Here is an 18,582-nt window from a genome sequence, read left to right as displayed (position 1 = left end):
CAAAGGCCTTGACAGAGGAGGCTGAAAAGGCAAACTTTTGGCTCTGGCTCAACAGGAAGGACAAAACGTGGGGGACGAACACCCCAGACAACAGCCGCAGGGGAAAACACCCATCAGCTGCAGGGGGTGACAGGGAGACGTCCCTGTCACTGCCCCGCCACCACGAAACATTTCGGGATTAATGGGGCGAAACGTTATTGAATGGTGGTTCCCGACTGATGACCCTGCAGCTGACCCATGGGCACCGGAGGAGGTGCGACAGGCAGCAATGCCCAGCTGGACGTAACACCTTCCTGTACAAATCCTATGAACACGGCATGTGGATAAAAAAAAACATTGTGTCACCAGGATTTTCAGAAATTTCACATGAAGTGGCAATCATGTATTGTGCACAGGTTATAAAACTCAAACACAGGCTCCTGTTATATGACCCAGGCACAGGCTCCTGTTATAAGACCCAGGCACAGGCTCCTGTTATGTGCTCCCCGCCACTGAGAAACAAAACAATTAGAGGTTGCAGGAAGCCACAGGAAGCATCAGCTCTCCCCAGGGTGCATGTTTGACACTCTTAAGGGACAGGTGTGGCAGCAAAGCCATCTGCCTCTCACTGCTCTACTGCATACAAGTGAAGCACATGACAGATGATCGTACTTGGCAGCCCACCAAACAGGTCACAAACAAATAGGTTATAGCAATACAATGCAAGGTTTAGAGATTTGTTTGGTATGTACATACAGTAATATTAATATGTCAGATTAACATGTGCACTTACATGTAGAATTAAAGTTTATTGGTTTATTGGACAGGGGCCATGTACCAACCCAAAGCAACCCAAAGTCAATTTAAGTAATAAAACGTTTAATAAAAGCAATTCAGTTCCAATTGCAACATGCTGTGCAAACCCCCCTGAGATGCCTCCTCAAGGGATGGATCTACACTCTTAGTGCCAGGAGACTACAGATCACACTCAGCTCCCCTCTCCCCTCTACTCCTTCCTCCCCTCTCCTCTCCTCTCCACTCGTCCGCTTCTCTCCCTCTCCTCTCTTCCCCTTCTCTCCCCAGGGACTGCTGACTGAGGCAGCTCTGGGCTTCAACACAGTTGGGAAAGGAAAATAAGGCCTCATGGTTTGGTTCATACTACAAAGCTACCTTGGGGACTGATCCAGCTTATCTGAGGGCTACACTTAAGCCCTGTATTCCTTCCCTGATGCTGCGTCTCTCCAACACAAAGCATCTAGCCTTGCCCTTTTCAGGCAACAAAGCCATCCTCATCAGAACGGTCATTGTTCCCCAATGGTGGAAAAGCAAGAAGCTGGCTACTACAAGAGTATTGTCATCATCGCCCTATCTTTACCGATCTTCATTATCCAAGAGTATTTCCTACCTTTCCTGTCTGACTGTGTTTTTAAAGATATTCTTTCTCCATGGCGTACCATATGAGCCTGGTAGGCAACCATATTTGGTATAATACACTGATCTTGTTAGACCTGTGGATTCCCACATTGCTGATGATGCCTTCTGCTGTTAATCGTTTTGGATTAAAGTATCTGCTAAATGTAATGTAAAGTAATGGTTCAGAATGAGGCATTTTATGCTGTAGATAGAGGTTGTGAAAACAGTTTAAAGTTTCGATTAGGTAGGCCTATGGTTCACACAAATTGATAGAATGGTGAGTGCAATAATGGTGTCAACAATAATCGATTCCGCAATGCAATGCAATGCGGGGCATGGGCGATCCAATTCAATGCAGAGAGTTCCAGAATCGATGCGGCAATTTTTTAAGTTTCAATTAATTCCGTGGATATTTCAGGAGAAAATGAATGTTAAATTAAATAAAAGCACTTCAGAGCATTGAAAACGGCAAGACTGATACAGAAAACAGCCAATAAAATGTTGCTCAGTATCTGACTACTTGTATTGCCTCATCATGACTGATGAAACATTTGCTTTGCTTTTAGTAGAATTGCAATGCATCCTAGAATTGAATCGAATCAAATCGAATCGCTACCTCCTGAATCGGAATCGAATCGTGAGGGCAGTGCCAATGCACACCACTTGAGTGCAATATGAAATATGGGTGAAAAATGACTAAGGGACAGGACTGGTTTAAATAAATTAAGGAAGAAAAACAAATGAAATGCAAAGCTGGTCTCTAGCCAGCAGTTATTAGGAAAAGTGACACCAGTTGAATACACTCAATGAACTTACTCCACTCGTTTAGAACAAAGTTGACCAGGTGAAGTAAATGGGTCAATGACTTTAGTTTAGAAGCAGACGTCAGTGGCACAGCCACAGCGAAAGCCCGTGAATTAATTAGTAACTTGTAACTAATGTTCAAATAATGAATAAGCCTCTTAGATAACCCAGTAAAACAAAAAAAAACAAAAAAAATATTGCATTCAGGAGTGGCATTAGCTGTGGCTGCACCTGGCGTCTGCTGCCCACTACAAAAACACAATTGATCCAAATACAGTATGCATGTACACATAAACTGAGATGTCCATGGTCATGTCGGTGGATATCTGAGACAGCGCACGCTGCTTGCATACAGCACAGTGAGCATGTCAAGCCAGACATGAAAGAGGAAGTGGATCTGCCTCCCCCCTGGGGGTCACATGACACCGGAGGCCGGGAGCCCAGGCAGCCGCACGACAGCACAGCACAGCACAGCACAGCACGCTGCAGCCTGCAGGGCTTCCACCACACACTAGTAAACACACACACTGACACTACGCACACACGCACACCCAACACACAGACATACATGCACTACAGTCATCCTGCAACATACACACACACACACCATTTGTGCACAAACACACTCTCACACTCACACACACACACACACACACACACACACACACACACACACACACACACACACACACACACACACACACACACACACACACACACACACACACACACACACTCTCACACACACACACGCTTACAAAAGGAAAGGGGAAACCTCAGGGAAAATGTGACGACACACATCACTATAGAGAAAGGTGAGTAGGTAGGAGGGGGAAAACCTGGTGTGCTGCTTACACTGAACTGCTATGAGGAAGCCAGTAGTGTACAAGGGTGGGAGACGAGACGCCTTGTTTTTTCCGTAACATTGGTTAAAAACCTACAAAACTGTTATTTTTCCTTTGAAAAACAAATGTCAAAGAAAGAACATGTGGTACCTTATGTTTCATATTAGTCTTAGATGAGAAGAAACATTTTTGTTAAGATTTATGTAAAGGTTTATAATGTCAAATATCCTGCGGTGTGACTGTAACATTAATGAAACCTGGAATATAATATATATATATATATATATATATATAAATTACCCAACAACATTTTGAATAATGTATGAAGCATTTGTCATGATTACCTAATTATTAACTTCATATTAAGATATGTGAATGTGAAAAAAACTCAAGACAGTAATATTAACTACAAGTTCAATTTCGTAACACAAATTGCGTCCTGTGGGGTGACATGTATGTCAATGTGAATGGGCAGCTGCAAGGCCAACTACAAGGGTCTTAAAGACTGGCTCCTAACCAGTCAGTACCTCAGTTATTGGAGAGTGCTGTGGAAGTTTAAGGTGACTATTAACCTCTTAATATGTCTTCATATTGCAATGTTTCTGTCAGGCAATGGGTTTGTTTTATGGTGTCCTGTGGTGTCACTGCTCTTATAGAAGGAAGAAATGTTTTTTTTTTTTTATAAATGAAAACACATATTAAGATTAAACATAATATCATTATCAAGTTAGCATGAGCTCAGATGTCAGTCATGTATTACTTACTTACTTAGGCCTTTAAATTCCCATAGGAACATAGGCCATTGACGAAAGTCTTCCATCCTCTCCTGTCTTGGGCCCTCCGCTCCAGTTGTTGCCACGATAGCCCTTCCTGCTTCATTTCCTGCTCGACAGTTCTTCTCCAGGAGGTTCTTGGTCTGCCTCTTTTTCTTTTGCCCTGTGGGTTCCATGTCAGTGCTTGGTTGGTTATTGCTTCTTTACGTCTGAGTGTGTGACCTATCCACTTCCACTTCCTCCTCCGTATTTGATTTTCTATTGGGTCTTGTTTGGTGAGTTCCCACAGGTTGGCATTAGAGATGGTGTTGGGCCAGAAGATTCCCAGTAGGCGTCTGAGGCATCTGTTCATGAATGTCTGAAGTTTGTTGGTTATGGTTGTGGTGATCTTCCAGGTTTCTGAGCCATACAGTAAAGTGGTCTTCACATTTGAATTGAATATCTGCAGTTTCGTTTTGAGTGAGATGTTTTTTGCCTTCCAGATATTGACTAACATGTTGTAGGTTGCCCTTGCCTTTCCAATCCTGGCTTGTACATCCTCTTCTGTGCCGCCTTCCACTGAAATAATGCTTCCAAGGTATGTGAAGGTGTTCACATCCTCTAATGCCTGATGGTTCATGGTTATGGGGATGGTATTCTTGCTATTGATGCGCATGATTTTGGTCTTTAATGAGTTAATTTTTAGTCCAAGCAGTGCAGCAGTTGCTTCTAGTTTTGCTGATTTTTCTTGCATCTGGTGGTGAGTATGGGACAGTAGGGCCAGGTCATCTGCAAAGTCCAGATCTTCAAGTTGTTTTGTCAGACCCCACTGTATGCCGGTCCGGTTATTGTGAGTGGTTTCCTTCATTATCCAGTCTATGCAGAGCAGGAAAAGGAAGGGTGAAAGCAAGCAACCTTGCCGTACCCCAGTCAGGATCTCAAAGGCCTCTGACGTACAGCCTTCGTGAAGGACTTGGCATCTCATCCCTTTGTAGGTGCTGCTAATGATGTTAGTGATCTTGTCTGGGATCCCATAGTGAGCCAGTAGTTTCCACAACATGTCCCTATCCACACTATCAAAGGCCTTTTCAAAGTCTATAAAATTTATATAGATGGAAGAGTTCCACTCGATTGACTGTTCGATAATAATCCTGAGGGTGGCAATTTGGTCTCCACAGGATCGGTTACTTCTAAATCCAGCCTGGTTTTCCCTCAGCTTCTGGTCGACTGCCCTCTGGAGCCGGTCGAGCAGGATGTGGTTGAGAACCTTCCCTGGTGTTGAAAGGAGCATTATTCCCCGATAATTTTTGCACTCCCGGAGATCTCCTTTTTTGGGAATTTTTACAATGTGCCCATTTCTCCAGTCAGAGGGGACATTCTCTTGTTCCCAGATGGTTTTGCTGAGGTGGTGGAGCATGCTGGTGGATGTTTCAATGTCCGTTTTCAGGGCTTCCGCGGGAATCCCATCTGGACCCTCTGCTTTCCCTTCTCTCAAGGCCTTGATGCTTTTCCTTATTTCTGCTTTGGTAGGGGGGTTGCAGTTTATTTCCAAACTGCTTATGGCTGCGGGTATATCTGTAATCAGTTGAAGAGGCTGCCTATTGAGCAGATCCCTGAAGTGTTCAGCCCATCTATTCATCTGTTCTTCTTTGGATGTGAGGAGTAAGCCCTGTCTGTCTTTGATGTGTCCCTGTGTGTGTCTGTATTTTCCAGTTAGTTTTCTTGTAGTTTGGTAAAGGTCTTTCAGATTGTTCCTTCTTGCTGCTTCTTCCGCCTGTTGTGCAAGGTCCTCAATGAATTTCCTCTTGTCTCTCTTTACACTTCTTTTCACTTCCTTGTTAGCTGCTGCATACTCTTTCTGCGCTGCCACCTTGGTTGCTCTGGTTTTACTTCTATTTACAGCCTCTTTCTTCTTTCTTCTTTCACTCACTTTGTTCTCTGTATCACTGGACAGCCAGGGTTTGCGGTCCGTCTTCCTTCTCCCTACCACTTCTTCACATGCGCCCTTCCATGCAGACTTAAGACCTTCCCATACCTCCTCTACATTGCTTGGGGTTTCTATTTCCAGAGCTTCATACCGGTTACGTAGAGCGACTTTGTAGCATTCTGATGTGGTTTTGTCCTGGAATTGTATTGTGTTGTACTTGATTCTCCCTTCACTCCGTCTCATGCGTTTTAATTTAAGCTGGATTCTTGCTGCCAGCAGGTGATGGTCAGATCCTGCATCCGCTCCTCTTCTGGTTCTGACATTCAGCAGGGAGTGTCTAAACTTTTGGCTTATGCAGATGTGGTCTATCTGATTTTCTGTGGTATGGTCAGCAGATACCCAGGTGGCTTTATGGACTGTCTCGCGCTGCTGGTAGAGATAGCTGGACTAGTGCAGATGCCTAGTGTAGCTTTCAATGCACAGTAGCAGGAGTTGGTTGGGCTTGACGTGCCGGGACAGCTTGTACACGACCCCACGCCTGTCTGGCCTCATGTGGTATGAGGCTGTAATCCATTGCCGGGAAGACAAAAGGTAAAGGAAGAGGACTAACAAGCCAACTCCAAACACCCCCCAAAACTGGGGGTTGGGCGTGGGGCCAGCTACCTCACACCATAAAAAATACTCAGCTACAGAAACATTGACGAATATCAAAAAATCCTCAAGCCTTGGGAAGGAATCCTCTTTAGCAAACAATGCTAAAGAGACTATGACGACGCGCATACGTCCGAAGAGACTCCTTACCTCTAGGCAACCCACTACCATAGCGACATGGAATGTGAGGACCATGTATACTGGAGGGAAGGTAGCTGGCATAGCGGAGGAAATGAGAAGATATGGAATATCTCTCCTTGGTCTGGGAGAAACCAGGTGGCTCCAAACAGGGATGGTCAGTCTGGCGAGTGGAGAGACCATACTGTACTCGGGACATCTCGACGATAATGCACCACACACCGAGGGAGTGGCGTTCATGCTGTCCAAAGAAGCACAGAAGGCCCTCATAAGCTGGGAACCCATCAATTCACGCATCATTACCGCCAAATTCCAAACCACCCACAAAAAAATAAACCTCCAAGTGGTGCAGTGCTACGCCCCTACAAACGACAGTGATGAAGAAATCAAAGATCAGTTCTATAATCAACTCTCCACCGTTCTCCAGGCCAGGAAAGAGAAGGACATTGTGATCTTGATGGGAGACATGAACGCAAAGATAGGGGGAAATAACAACGGCTTTGAGGCAGTCATGGGAAGAGAAGGGCTAGGAACCATGAATGAGAATGGAGAGAGGTTCGCAGCAGCGTGTGCAGAAAACAGCTTGGTCATTGGTGGGTCAGTGTTCCAACACAAAAGAATCAGTCATGTATACAAAAGGATTAAAATGGCCATAATGCAGTGAATTTCCTGTGGTGTGACTTCATTTTCCTGCGGTGTGACATGCCTATGCAATGTGCTGATGCAGGACACATTTTCCCCAATCTTTTTTTTTCCCCAATTTTTTCCATCATTTTTTTCAGGAATTGGAAAAACTTTTTTTTTAAATTGCGTTACGCAATCATGCCAAATGCTTCATACATTATTCAAAATGTTGTTGGTTAATTTACTGTATATATACATTATATCCCAGGTTTCATTAATGTTACAGTCACACCACAGGATATTTGACATATAAACCTTTACATAAATCTTACCAAAAATGTTTCTTCTCATCTAAGACTAATATGAAACATAATGTACCACATGTTCTTTCATTGACATTTGTTTTTTAAAGGAAAAATAACAGTTTTGTAGGTTTTTAACCAATGTTACGAAAAACAAGGCGTCACGTCCACCACCCATTTATAAAAAAGCACACCCCTTTCTTGTTTTAAATAAATGTTAAACAAGACAAATGCACTTTCACCATTATACTCTAATGTATCCAAGCAAGTTATGAGAGTTATGCAAATTTGAGCCCTTTTCTACCATAGAAAATCAAAGGAACACTTGGTGTCATGTCATTGACACACACACACACACGCACACACACACACACACACACAGTGCTGTAGTACTGTGGTGCAATTACTAATGAATGACCATAGACAGTTGACTCTTAAACTAACTGTGAGAGGTGCACACAGTAGCCAAGCAACAATCACATCCAGGATTAAGTAGATCAGCATAGCTTAATCTAATTGTCACCAGATTAAACCTCGATTCAATTGCCATGACTAGTACAAGAATAAAACAACTCCAAGGGCAAAAATAGCCTTGGCAGAGATTGAGGGCCTACACTAATACTAGCCTACGTGCTTTATTTCAGGTGAATACCAAAACAAGCCGTACCTGAGCTAAGTACACTTCATCAGCCAGAGGTGTGTTTACATACTAGCTGTAACACAGATTTTTTTATCAAGCATGTTGCTACAAAGGATAACTTGCTGACCCTTTCTTTGAATGAGTAAACAAATCAATCTGTGGGTAAATAACCAGCCAAATATATGCTTATTGAACATAGGACAAAATAGTGAATTAAATAAATCAATCAATATACTGTACATGTAAGATCATCTGATTATTATAGCTTTAAAGCAGTGTGTAATGTTTGGGTGTTGAATTACTTACGCTAGCCTACCCAACTTGACAGTGTCATGCTCAGGAATTGTATTGTATGTTTGAAAGATATTACGCACCATTTAATTTAACCACACACTGATATCAGGCAAGTCTTAAGGTCAAAGAGCGTCAACCTACATGTATAGTAGGCTATGTCTATGGCAGCAACCCTAAACAGAAGCACAAGCCCTGGTTCGATTAGCCTGGCAATTGCCAGACAACATCACAAGTGACATAACTTATAGTCTGGGAACCTATTCATTTTTTGAAGGGGACGTCGATCGAAACAATTTAAAATACCATCTAAACGTTGATGCAAAGCTTGTTTTGGTGATCATGGTGGATCTGTCAACAAACTACAAGGTTACGTTTGTCTAATAACAGGTTTTGCTCTCCCGATTCTGTGTTTGGGTTCTCAAACTCAGTCAAAGATTTCCATGATGGTTTCCATGCTGTCCTTCAGATCAGAAGGAGCAGAGATAAATACCGGCCTACTTCCTCACTCTTCACCTATGCTGTACAGGCCATATGGACCTCTTAAGATATTAGAGTGAATGGTGAATTACGATGAGGCAAAGCGATGGCAAAGAGCTCACTGATTTTATGAACAAAACAACTTCAATTCTGCCAGTGGGGAGAGATAAAAAAAGTGTGATGTATTACTCCCAGCAGAAGTATTTTACAGTCACACAGATGAAGAGCAAGCACCATGTGAATGGCCTCAATTGGCCGGCTTTAGTGGATTACGTAACACCTTGGTCGGGTGAGGGTAATCCAGGGAAGGCTTCCTGGTCTCTCCTTCCTGTGGACACTTCCTGTAACTAATCTCAGCTACAGTACCTACCGTACCTACCACACCGGCTCGCTGTGACAGTGCCGTCATGACTAGGTGGCCACTTCCTCTCTCCGTGGCTACAAACAGTCAGTCTCCAGTTTGGGCCCTCCTCCACACAGCCCTACATGGCTCATTGGTGTGTTATTAGTAGCAGACGTCAGGTGGTACAATTACAGCTAATGCAATGTCATAAATTAGTTGACCAATTTTAGCCTAAGGCACCTGCAAAAAAAAAAAAAAAAACGCCTGCTGAATGCTTAAGCCCTTTTTGTGGGACGTGGTGCCCTCGGCCTACTAAAGCCAAAATATCTCAGCCTCCGAAGCACATAAAAACGTGAAATATGTTGCATTTAAAAGCTAGGACCCTCATTTTGCATTAGAATGTGTTCATTCAGCTCGAACTGACATATGCTCATTTGTAATAAAAACAACTCAAATCTCAAGAGCATTAATGCAGCGAATGTTACTCCAGGCGCCAAAGGTCAAACATCATCTACGCAGCATCAGGCTAAAATGGGTTAAAAATTGGTATACAGTGGTGCTCATATGTTTACATACCCCAGCAGAATATACGCTTTCTCTGCGATTTCTCACAAAATATGAAGGATTACACAAAACCTTTTTTTTCACTCATTGCTAGTGACTGGCTTAAGATATTTATTAGCAATATTCTGTGTTTACTCTTTCAAAAGCATGATCACAACCCAAACTACCCAAATGACCCTGTTCAAAAGTTTACATACCCTAGTTTCTGATGCTGAATATGGCCCTGTTTAACATCAGGGACCGCTCTAAATTGTTTGTGGTAGTTGTGGATAAGGCTCTTAATGTTCTCAGATGACAAAACAGCCCATTCTTCTTGAATGGTTGTTTCCTATAATATCTTAGGGTGTCTTGCTGGAACCTCACATTTGAGGTTTCCCCTGAGTGGCTCAATGATGTTGAGATCAGGAGAGTGAGATGGTCGCTCAAAAACCTTCATTTTATTCTTTCTGAAGCTAATGACGGGTTGATTTGGCTTTCTGTGTCAAAACATTGTCATGTTGGCAACGTTGGAATTTCAATTCAGAAATGCAATATGAGGGGGTTTGGTTGAAATCAAGCCATTGGGCAAGGGAATCGTTGCATTGTTGATCATTGCAAGGGAAATTGTTCAGGAGGCATAGGACAACCAAAAAATAACTTCAGGTGAAATATAGGACAACATGAAAAAATGTTTTAAACTGTACAGGAAAGAGGCACTTGAGAAAAGATGGGCTGTTGGGGGTTGCCAGGAGAAAGCCATTACTACAAAAATGCAAACATGTTATTTTGCATATGATACACCAAATAGCACAGTAAGAAGCATCAAAATGCCTGTGACAAAGTAATTTGGAAAAATGAGATCAATATGGAACTTTTTTCAGCCACTATTAACAGTACCATTTGGAGAACAGTCAACGGAGCCTATGATGAAAGTTACACCATCCCTTCTGTGAAACATGGTTATGGACCACTGATGTCATGGGGACATTTGAGTTACAAATGCACTACACTTTTGGTCCATACTCACAGAATGATGAATACATTGCCCTGTGAAAAATACTGGAGGAAACTTGACACTCATCAGTCTTGAAACTGCACGTGGTCCATTGTTTGGACATGCCAACATGACAATATTTCAGCACAGAAAGCCAAATCAACCAGTCATTAGCTTCAGAAAGAATAAAATGAAGTTTTTTGAGCGACCGTCTCACTCTCCTGATCTCAACATCATTCAGCCACTCAGGGGAACCTCAAATGTGAGGTTCCAGCAAGACACCCAAAGATATTATAGGAAACAACCATTCTGCCAGGTAATGTGCTGTTTTGTCAACTGAGAACATTAAGAGCCTTTTCCACAACTACCATAAACAATTTAGAGCGGTCCCTCATGTTAAACAGGGCCATATTCAGCATCAGAAACTAGGGTATGTAAACCTTTGAACAGGGTCGTTTGGGTAGTTTGGGTTGTGATCTTTGAAAGAGTAAACACAGAATATTGCTATTAAATATCTTAAGCTAGTCACTAGCAATGAGTGAGAAAAAAGGTTTTGTGTAATCCTTCATATTTTGTGAGAAATCGCCAAGAAAGCGTATATTCTGCTGGGGTATGTAAACATATGAGCACCACTGTACATATAAATACTATACAAGCAATTAGTATTTTTCTTTGATGAAGTACAAAAAAGCCCACAAAAAACACCCATTAAATCCATAGTGTCATTAGCTGTGGTTGCACCACACTGACGCATGTGGAAGGACAAACCTGCAAGTCTTTTCTTTTACCACTCACGCAGGGATATCTTAGCTGGGTTAAATAACTACACCACACTTTTAAAATATGGTATTGTTACAACATGAATTAAATGTTATGACCATTATGGAGCGTTTACTCCTAATAAATTGAACCCTAATACAATCATGTTCCTCGGAAGCTGAGTGCCTTTAATCTTAGTGAGTTGCTGAGATGAAAAGTACTGTGATTAGTCACTCGAATGTGTGGGTTCGTCTGATTACTGCTAATGGCAGGGGTTCCTCTGATTACATGCTATTTAGACACTGTATGTGGCATCTGTGGAGGACTTTGTATCATATAATATTTCCAACACAGGACATGCTAGACAATATTGCTAGACACTTGCATGGACAACAGATATTAAACTGGATTTGACAAGATTTGTTCACCTATTTGTAGAACTGTTTTTTTCCTTTCCCTATACCCGTAAACTGAACATGACAGATAAGAGCTCTATTCAGAGATGTGGTTTGTGTTGCGTGACCATTTAAAGAACGTCCACCAGGGATAAAAGCTGAATGCAAATCGCTCCGGCCGGCAAACGTACCAGTGTATGTTTGTCATGCAAATTGTGGAAAATAAATGGCATAGAGAACACCTCTTTGTTTGCATACATAAACATTCTCAAATATTACATGTGTATCTTTACAGGTCCCCTGATTGCAAACACACACACACACAAATACACACGCACGCACACGGCCACACAAACAGTCACACATTCACACACACACACACACTTAGACTGATGATCACAGCAGTATTCTGTTATCAAGGTGTGGCCCAACATCAGCCATTTGCTGCTTGTTATGCAGTTACAACAACCCCTGACCACTTCCATATTTTTGTTCCATATCTAAACAGTGCAGGTTCCTCAACACACCCATTATGAAGACTGCCTTTCCACACAAATGAAAAATGTCAGTGCAATGTTTTTTACTCTAAAATGACAATTGGTTTCGGTCTCTGAAATGAATTTCTGACATTAAAAGAGCAGAAAGTAGTGGTGTCAACAATGATCGATTCGGCGATCCGAATCGATCCGGGGCATGGACGATCCAGATCCAGATCCGGCAAGTTCCAGAATCAATCCGGCAATTTTTTTAAGTTTCAATTACTTCCATGGATATTTCGGGAGCAAATGAATGTTAAATTAAATAAAAACACTTCAAAACATTGCAAGACTGATACAGACTGATACAGAAAACAGCCAATAAATTGTTGCTCAGTATCTGACTACTTGTATTTCCTCATCATGGCTGAACATTTGCTTTGCGTTCAGTAGAAATGTAATGCATTGCAATGCATTGTAGAATTGAATCGAATCGGATTGGATCTAATAGAATCGAATCGAATCGGATCTACTACCTCCCGAATCGTGATCGAATCGGATCGTGAGGGCAGTGCCGATCCACACCACTAGCAGAAAGAGACAAAAAAATGCAACACTGCTTACTTAAGCTCTGAGCAGCCATTTCTGACTCAGGGCTGTACACTATTTCAGGACGCAGAAAACGGTCCTCTCTGTGCCTTGTGCTGGGTACACTCAGTCACTGACATACAGTACACCAACACCAACCTGCCTACAGTCAAGATGACATCCCCTACTTCATAAATTAAAATGGCAACCAGTGCCAGAACGTTGTTATACCAGTGCCAGGCGTTTCATAAAACAAACAAACGGTGATCCAAGTTACTTCACTGCATCATTCCCTGTGCAAAACAAATGGCTCTTAACTGTTCTGTACTGTAAGCATCGGAAAAAGAATACGGTAGTAGTACTACCTCCAGGGGCTTATTGCTTAAATATTGAGGGCACCGTGGAAAGAAACGGGCCAGCATCCAAACAGGGCCTAGGCCTAATAGTAGCGCTCTTGCCAACGGGCTGAGAGGAGCAGTGTGCAAGGCAAGGGGGCATTAAGGACAGCAACCCAGGCAAGGGATCAGCCAGAGCCTATTTACCAGCCGCTGCTAAAAAAGAACTCCCAGGTCCCCCTAATGACTATGGAAACAGGTCTTTTCAGACGGAGACAATGACAAGGAGGAAGGACTCCGGGAGAGGCAGAGGAGGAGAGGAGGGCCGGTGGAGGTGAAGGAGAGAAGGTGGTGGTGGAGAGAATCACTCGTTAGTTGCACAATGAAAACGGATACAGGCGGAAGACAACCTGGCATGGGGATGGGAAGGGCTGTATGGTGGGGGTAGAGAGAGAGAGAGAGAGAGAGAGAGAGAGAGAGAGGAGCCAAGGATTAGAATCTCCTAATTGGACGAAAACAACTGTGTAGCTAGCGACTACAAACAACGCCCAATTCTTCTTAATTAAGGGAAGACATGAGATGTAGCTATCAGATAAACAGAGAGGCTTGCAGGCATAATGGTTAGGTCTTTCCAATACTAATACAGAAGCCCCAAAAAATGGCTATGACACAGGAGAAGCATATTGATCAAAAACATGGCCACAGCGCAGCAAAAAAAAAAACAGGGTGCAATTTGGCCCCAAAGCCTTTGGGTAACATAGGCCATGATGTATGCATTGCCCCAAATTATCCCGTCATCATAGCTGAAGACACCTGAAAGTAACACCTAGAAACTAGGAGACTGATGGGACGTCTATGTGCGGTACCTCTTACAGCTCCTAACAAGAGAGGCAGAGAGAGCGAGAGAGAGAGAGAGAGAGAGAGAGAGAGAGAGAGAGAGAGAGAGAGAGAGAGAGAGAGAGAGAGAGAGAGAGAGAGAGAGAGAGAGAGAGAGAGAGAGGGAGGCAGAGAGCAAGAACAGCACGACACCTCTTGTCATGCGTGGGGCTCAACACACCTCACCTCCTCTTTCCTGCCGTGCCGTGCTGCGGCGCGACTGCTAATGGCTCAGTGGCTTGACAGGACTTACCCAGCAGGGCCCCTGGCACCTGCAGTCAGTCACCACACTCGTAACTCAACCGGCCATTACACAAACCATAAAACTCAACACTACAGGTTTCTCTCCGAGAACCCAAAGGAATGTATACACAGCTTTTTATACCATGCTATTAATCTATCCCATTGTATACAGGACCTCTGCATACAATAATATTAATCGTGTACAATATTGCAATACATTATTACACTAATCTGATGCTATCATCCAAAGTGACTTGTGGTTATTTATGAACAGGGCATTGGGTACAGTCGCTGGAGCAATGTGAGGGTACTGTAGGTGCCTTGGGGACTAACTTCAGCCAACTTCAACTTCAGGGTGGGATTCAAACACACAACCCTCTTACCCAAAGGACAACTCCATAACCTTTTACGCTGTGGAGACCTAGACACATTAGCCTGCTACATAATGCTCTGGCAGGACGAGACAGCGGCCTTGAGACACCCGGAGTAGCCAGGCTTCATACGTCAACCACCAGGTCAACATTTCCTAATTTGATCCTCAATTACACAACTGTAAAACTCAAGGTCCTTTATCTTCTCAAAGCAATGTGCAATGTCATACGAGACTATTCAGCAATGATATTGCAAGAAAAAAGGAGTAAGACTTAAAGGAGCACTCCTGCCAATTTCAATATGCTGTTGTATTGGTCACGCTACCCTTGACTTGTCAGTACCCGGTGATGCTGCCTTTTTTTGGCTCTGCCCTTTCCGAGATACAAGCTTTTCTAATGGGGGCAGCTTTAGTTTACATTTTAAAAAAATCTTTGTTGTTGTCGCGTCATTGGTATCCATGAGGGAAACCGGAACGGGCAGTCGTTTGCCTCAAAGGCAATTTCTAGCTCACACAAAACAGCGTGAAACAAGAAAACTAGGACTTTTTTTTCCACAGTAACGATGCACAATGCATTCAGTCATAGGGATGACCACAGCAATATGTGTATTTGTGCATAAAATAGCGTTGGGAGTTGCTCTTTAACATATAGCAACAAAATATTTATAATAGCTGTTTGCTAGTTGTTTTGCTATGCTTATAGGGAATAAATCAAGATGTTTTTTTGAAATGTAAACAAACACCGGCCCCCATTACAATGACCAGGATCTCGGAAAAGGCTGAAGAAAAGAAAAATCTCAGGTACTTACAAGTCTATGGTAGTGTGAGCATTACAACTGCATCTTGGAATTGGCTGAAGTTACCCTTTAAACTGTCACTTCGAACACAAAATATCACAGATATGGGGTAGAGCTAGATAAACCAATATGGGAGCCCATAATAAGGCCACAATACTTAACTATCTCTTACAACATGTTTGCATTAAGCAGGGCTGAGGAACCTGTTTAATTTGAAGGGCCACTTCAAACTTTATTAAGTCCTCCAAGGGCTACTATGAACAACACACATCAGAATTTCCCGCTTCACTAATATTGAAGGCGTCCACTTATACAACAGACCCCACCTTCACTTGTCCACTGAAAATTATAACTTAATTGTATTACAAAAGTAATGTCTAAGATTGCTTTACAAAACGTCATATTTCATGCGAAACTGTGTAACATGAAAATTTTATCGGAGGCCGGATAGGACGGCCTAACATGTCGTAAATGGCCCCCAGGCCAGAGGTCCTGACAAGGGTATAAAAATATACAAGATAAAGAATCCCTATGCTGCACCTGGATTAAGACAGCCCACATCACCATCACCAATATCACATTATCAAGACTCGACATGATGTTCCTCCACTGGCCAGGAACTGTGTGATCATGACTGATGAAGGTACAAGACAAAGGAGTTTATGGTTCACTACTGAAGATCATTGGGTGCATTATGCAATGGCAAAAGAATACACATTACATCTCAAATGATACAGTCTATTAGGGTCTTGGACGCTATGGATTTTAATTCAACAGTAAGAAATTCCTGTATAAACTTTGGTTGAGTCCGTGTTCCACATAGAGTACTAGACCTCAGGCTAAACCAGTCTTTCGCAAACATTTGTGGCTTTTACCAAAACTGCACCAGAACACCCTCAATAGTCTATTCATTTAGCTGTGAACTACAGTACGAGGGGAAACCCCTATGGCTGATTGTCTATCTGCCCACAGTGATGGTGGTTATTCACATTCTCTGTGTCTATGTCTGTGTCTCTCTCAGGACCAGGCCTCAGCCTCACGTGAAGCAGCACTAAAGTGTGGACGGAAATAAACTGTCAGGAATTTGCCTGCTGTATTCCAGACCAGACAGAGAATGGCTAGACTCGCTTCATAACTCTGAGGCCGCAGGCTTAAGTTGCCACTCATTCATCATATCCGTGATGACTAATGCTTATGAATTATGCACTGAAAGTGAAAAGTCTGTCTTACAAATGTCTGCATGACATTTCACAGTGCTGGGGCTTCCACAAGTAAAGAATGAGGAAGTTTTAGACGAAGCAAAAGCATTTCAGAGCCTGAGATCATGGGTCAAGTCATGTTGAATAAACGCACAGGAGTGTGTGTGTGTGTGTGCGTGCGTGCGTGCGTGCGTGTGTGTGTGTGTGTGTGTGTGGGGGGGGTCTATTTTGCTATGGAAACACTTATTAATATGACTCTGACTCATCATTGGACCAGCCCCTGAAACAGCTGACCATTTTCAAAATGACCATGGCTACTTTTTCTACGCACTTGACGTCATGCATTATATCGACCTTTGAAGAAGATGGTTAGCCCCCCACACGTCCACCCTTCCAGTAACCTTCTGAGTTTCATTTTCGATGTTGTTCCGCTTTTTGGGTTCAGGCTATAAGCTACACAAATCGAGAAAAACACAAGTTGTGTCAGGAGACTTGAAGGGTAAGCTTCTGTTTCATGTTTAACAAGCAACATACGCCCCTACTACTAGCATGGTATATTTTTTCAATATACAGCATAGAAATATATATTTTTAATACCAAAGGAGTCTTATGGACAGATCATTCATTCAGACCACCATACCATGCAGATCAAGCGTCTGACTTGGAAAGTTACTCACGTGCCAAGGGTCTCCTTGAACTCGAATATTGTGTGGATGTCATCGACCTGCTTTTTCCAGGATCCGTTGGCAGGTTCTCGGTTGACCCTGGCCATCACTGAACCAGGGATTCCAATCGGTCAGCGCACGATCAAATTTTGTCACCCCCAAAACGCTTCAGACTGTAAGGAGGTCGGCGTTATTCCGTCTTCGCCTTCACAATATCTTTTCTGCCGCTGATCCGATGCGAGAGTGAAGTGATGCCTGAGAAAAAGCTATCTTCGCCGCCTGTGAGCAGTTGAAAGGCTTCGCCCTGTGGTTAGCGCGCACGTTCTCCTACTTATATGCGCTCCACGCAAATTCAGAGGTGTGCGAGTCGTTCACCCCCGTGTAGGTAGGCTGTCGGTTGTTTCTCAATTAGCCTACGTATCACTCCAGGAGAAGAAAGTCGACCTTATCTTCGATATCTTCAATGAAACCCCCTAGAGCCGAACACATTGATGGTTGTCAGAATAATAGCGGAAGCGCAGACTACACCTCCTCTTTTGTTGTGATCGGCTACCTGACCAGTAGACCCTGCACCCGCACAGCTGATACTCCGACGCGCATTGCTAATGTTAAAGGGATGACGCCACCAAGTGACTGGCTTCGCCTTCGTGTATCACCGCACTGCGTTCTGGCTCCCTTGAGTGTGGTGGGTGGCCACTCGGCCAGATGAAGAATGCTGTTCCGGCAGGTGTAAGACCGGTTCAAAACTTAATTAGGCTACTGCCAATGAAGAACCAATGCGCCATCCCAGGTCACAGATCAGCAGGTTAGAATTTGTTGGTTTATTGTGCAATAGGATAAACCTTGCACTAGTTTCTTTTCATTGGCTTCCTACCAGTAGCCTAATTATCTTTGCACTCCTTTAGGCATTATTCTGTAAACTGTAGGCTATGGAAAATAAACATTAAAAAAATCACCAGGGATACGAATTAAGTTACATATTGACACTAATGGAATCCCAGGCTGTTAGGAGTTGCCAAAAGGTGGAAAACAAGGATAGGCCACCAAAGGTACTTCACTTGTAGGCATGTCAAAAATATATTTTCTATTTAGTCATGGTAATCATTTTCAGACGGAAGCACACGGGACAAATAAATAAATAAACAAATAAATC

General features: G+C 43.1%; 1 protein-coding gene across 2 annotated transcripts in view; it reads right to left on the bottom strand.

Moving 5' to 3' along the window:
• Positions 1-18,140, bottom strand: part of camk1db (calcium/calmodulin-dependent protein kinase 1Db) — a 37,245-nt gene extending 19,105 nt beyond the window's left edge. Inside the window, exon 1 of one of the 2 annotated variants that reach the window (XM_063196549.1) lies at positions 17,442-18,140. In XM_063196549.1, coding sequence (XP_063052619.1) covers positions 17,442-17,536 — 95 coding nt within the window. In that variant the 5' untranslated portion in view covers positions 17,537-18,140. The remainder of the gene's footprint in view (positions 1-17,441) is intronic. The other variant, XM_063196550.1, reaches the window with a different exon arrangement.
• Positions 18,141-18,582: the final 442 nt, after the last annotated feature.

The sequence above is a fragment of the Engraulis encrasicolus genome, chromosome 4, assembly GCF_034702125.1.
Source record: "Engraulis encrasicolus isolate BLACKSEA-1 chromosome 4, IST_EnEncr_1.0, whole genome shotgun sequence".
NCBI classification, from domain to species: Eukaryota; Metazoa; Chordata; class Actinopteri; order Clupeiformes; family Engraulidae; genus Engraulis; species Engraulis encrasicolus.
This window is presented reverse-complemented; position numbering and strand designations above follow the sequence as displayed.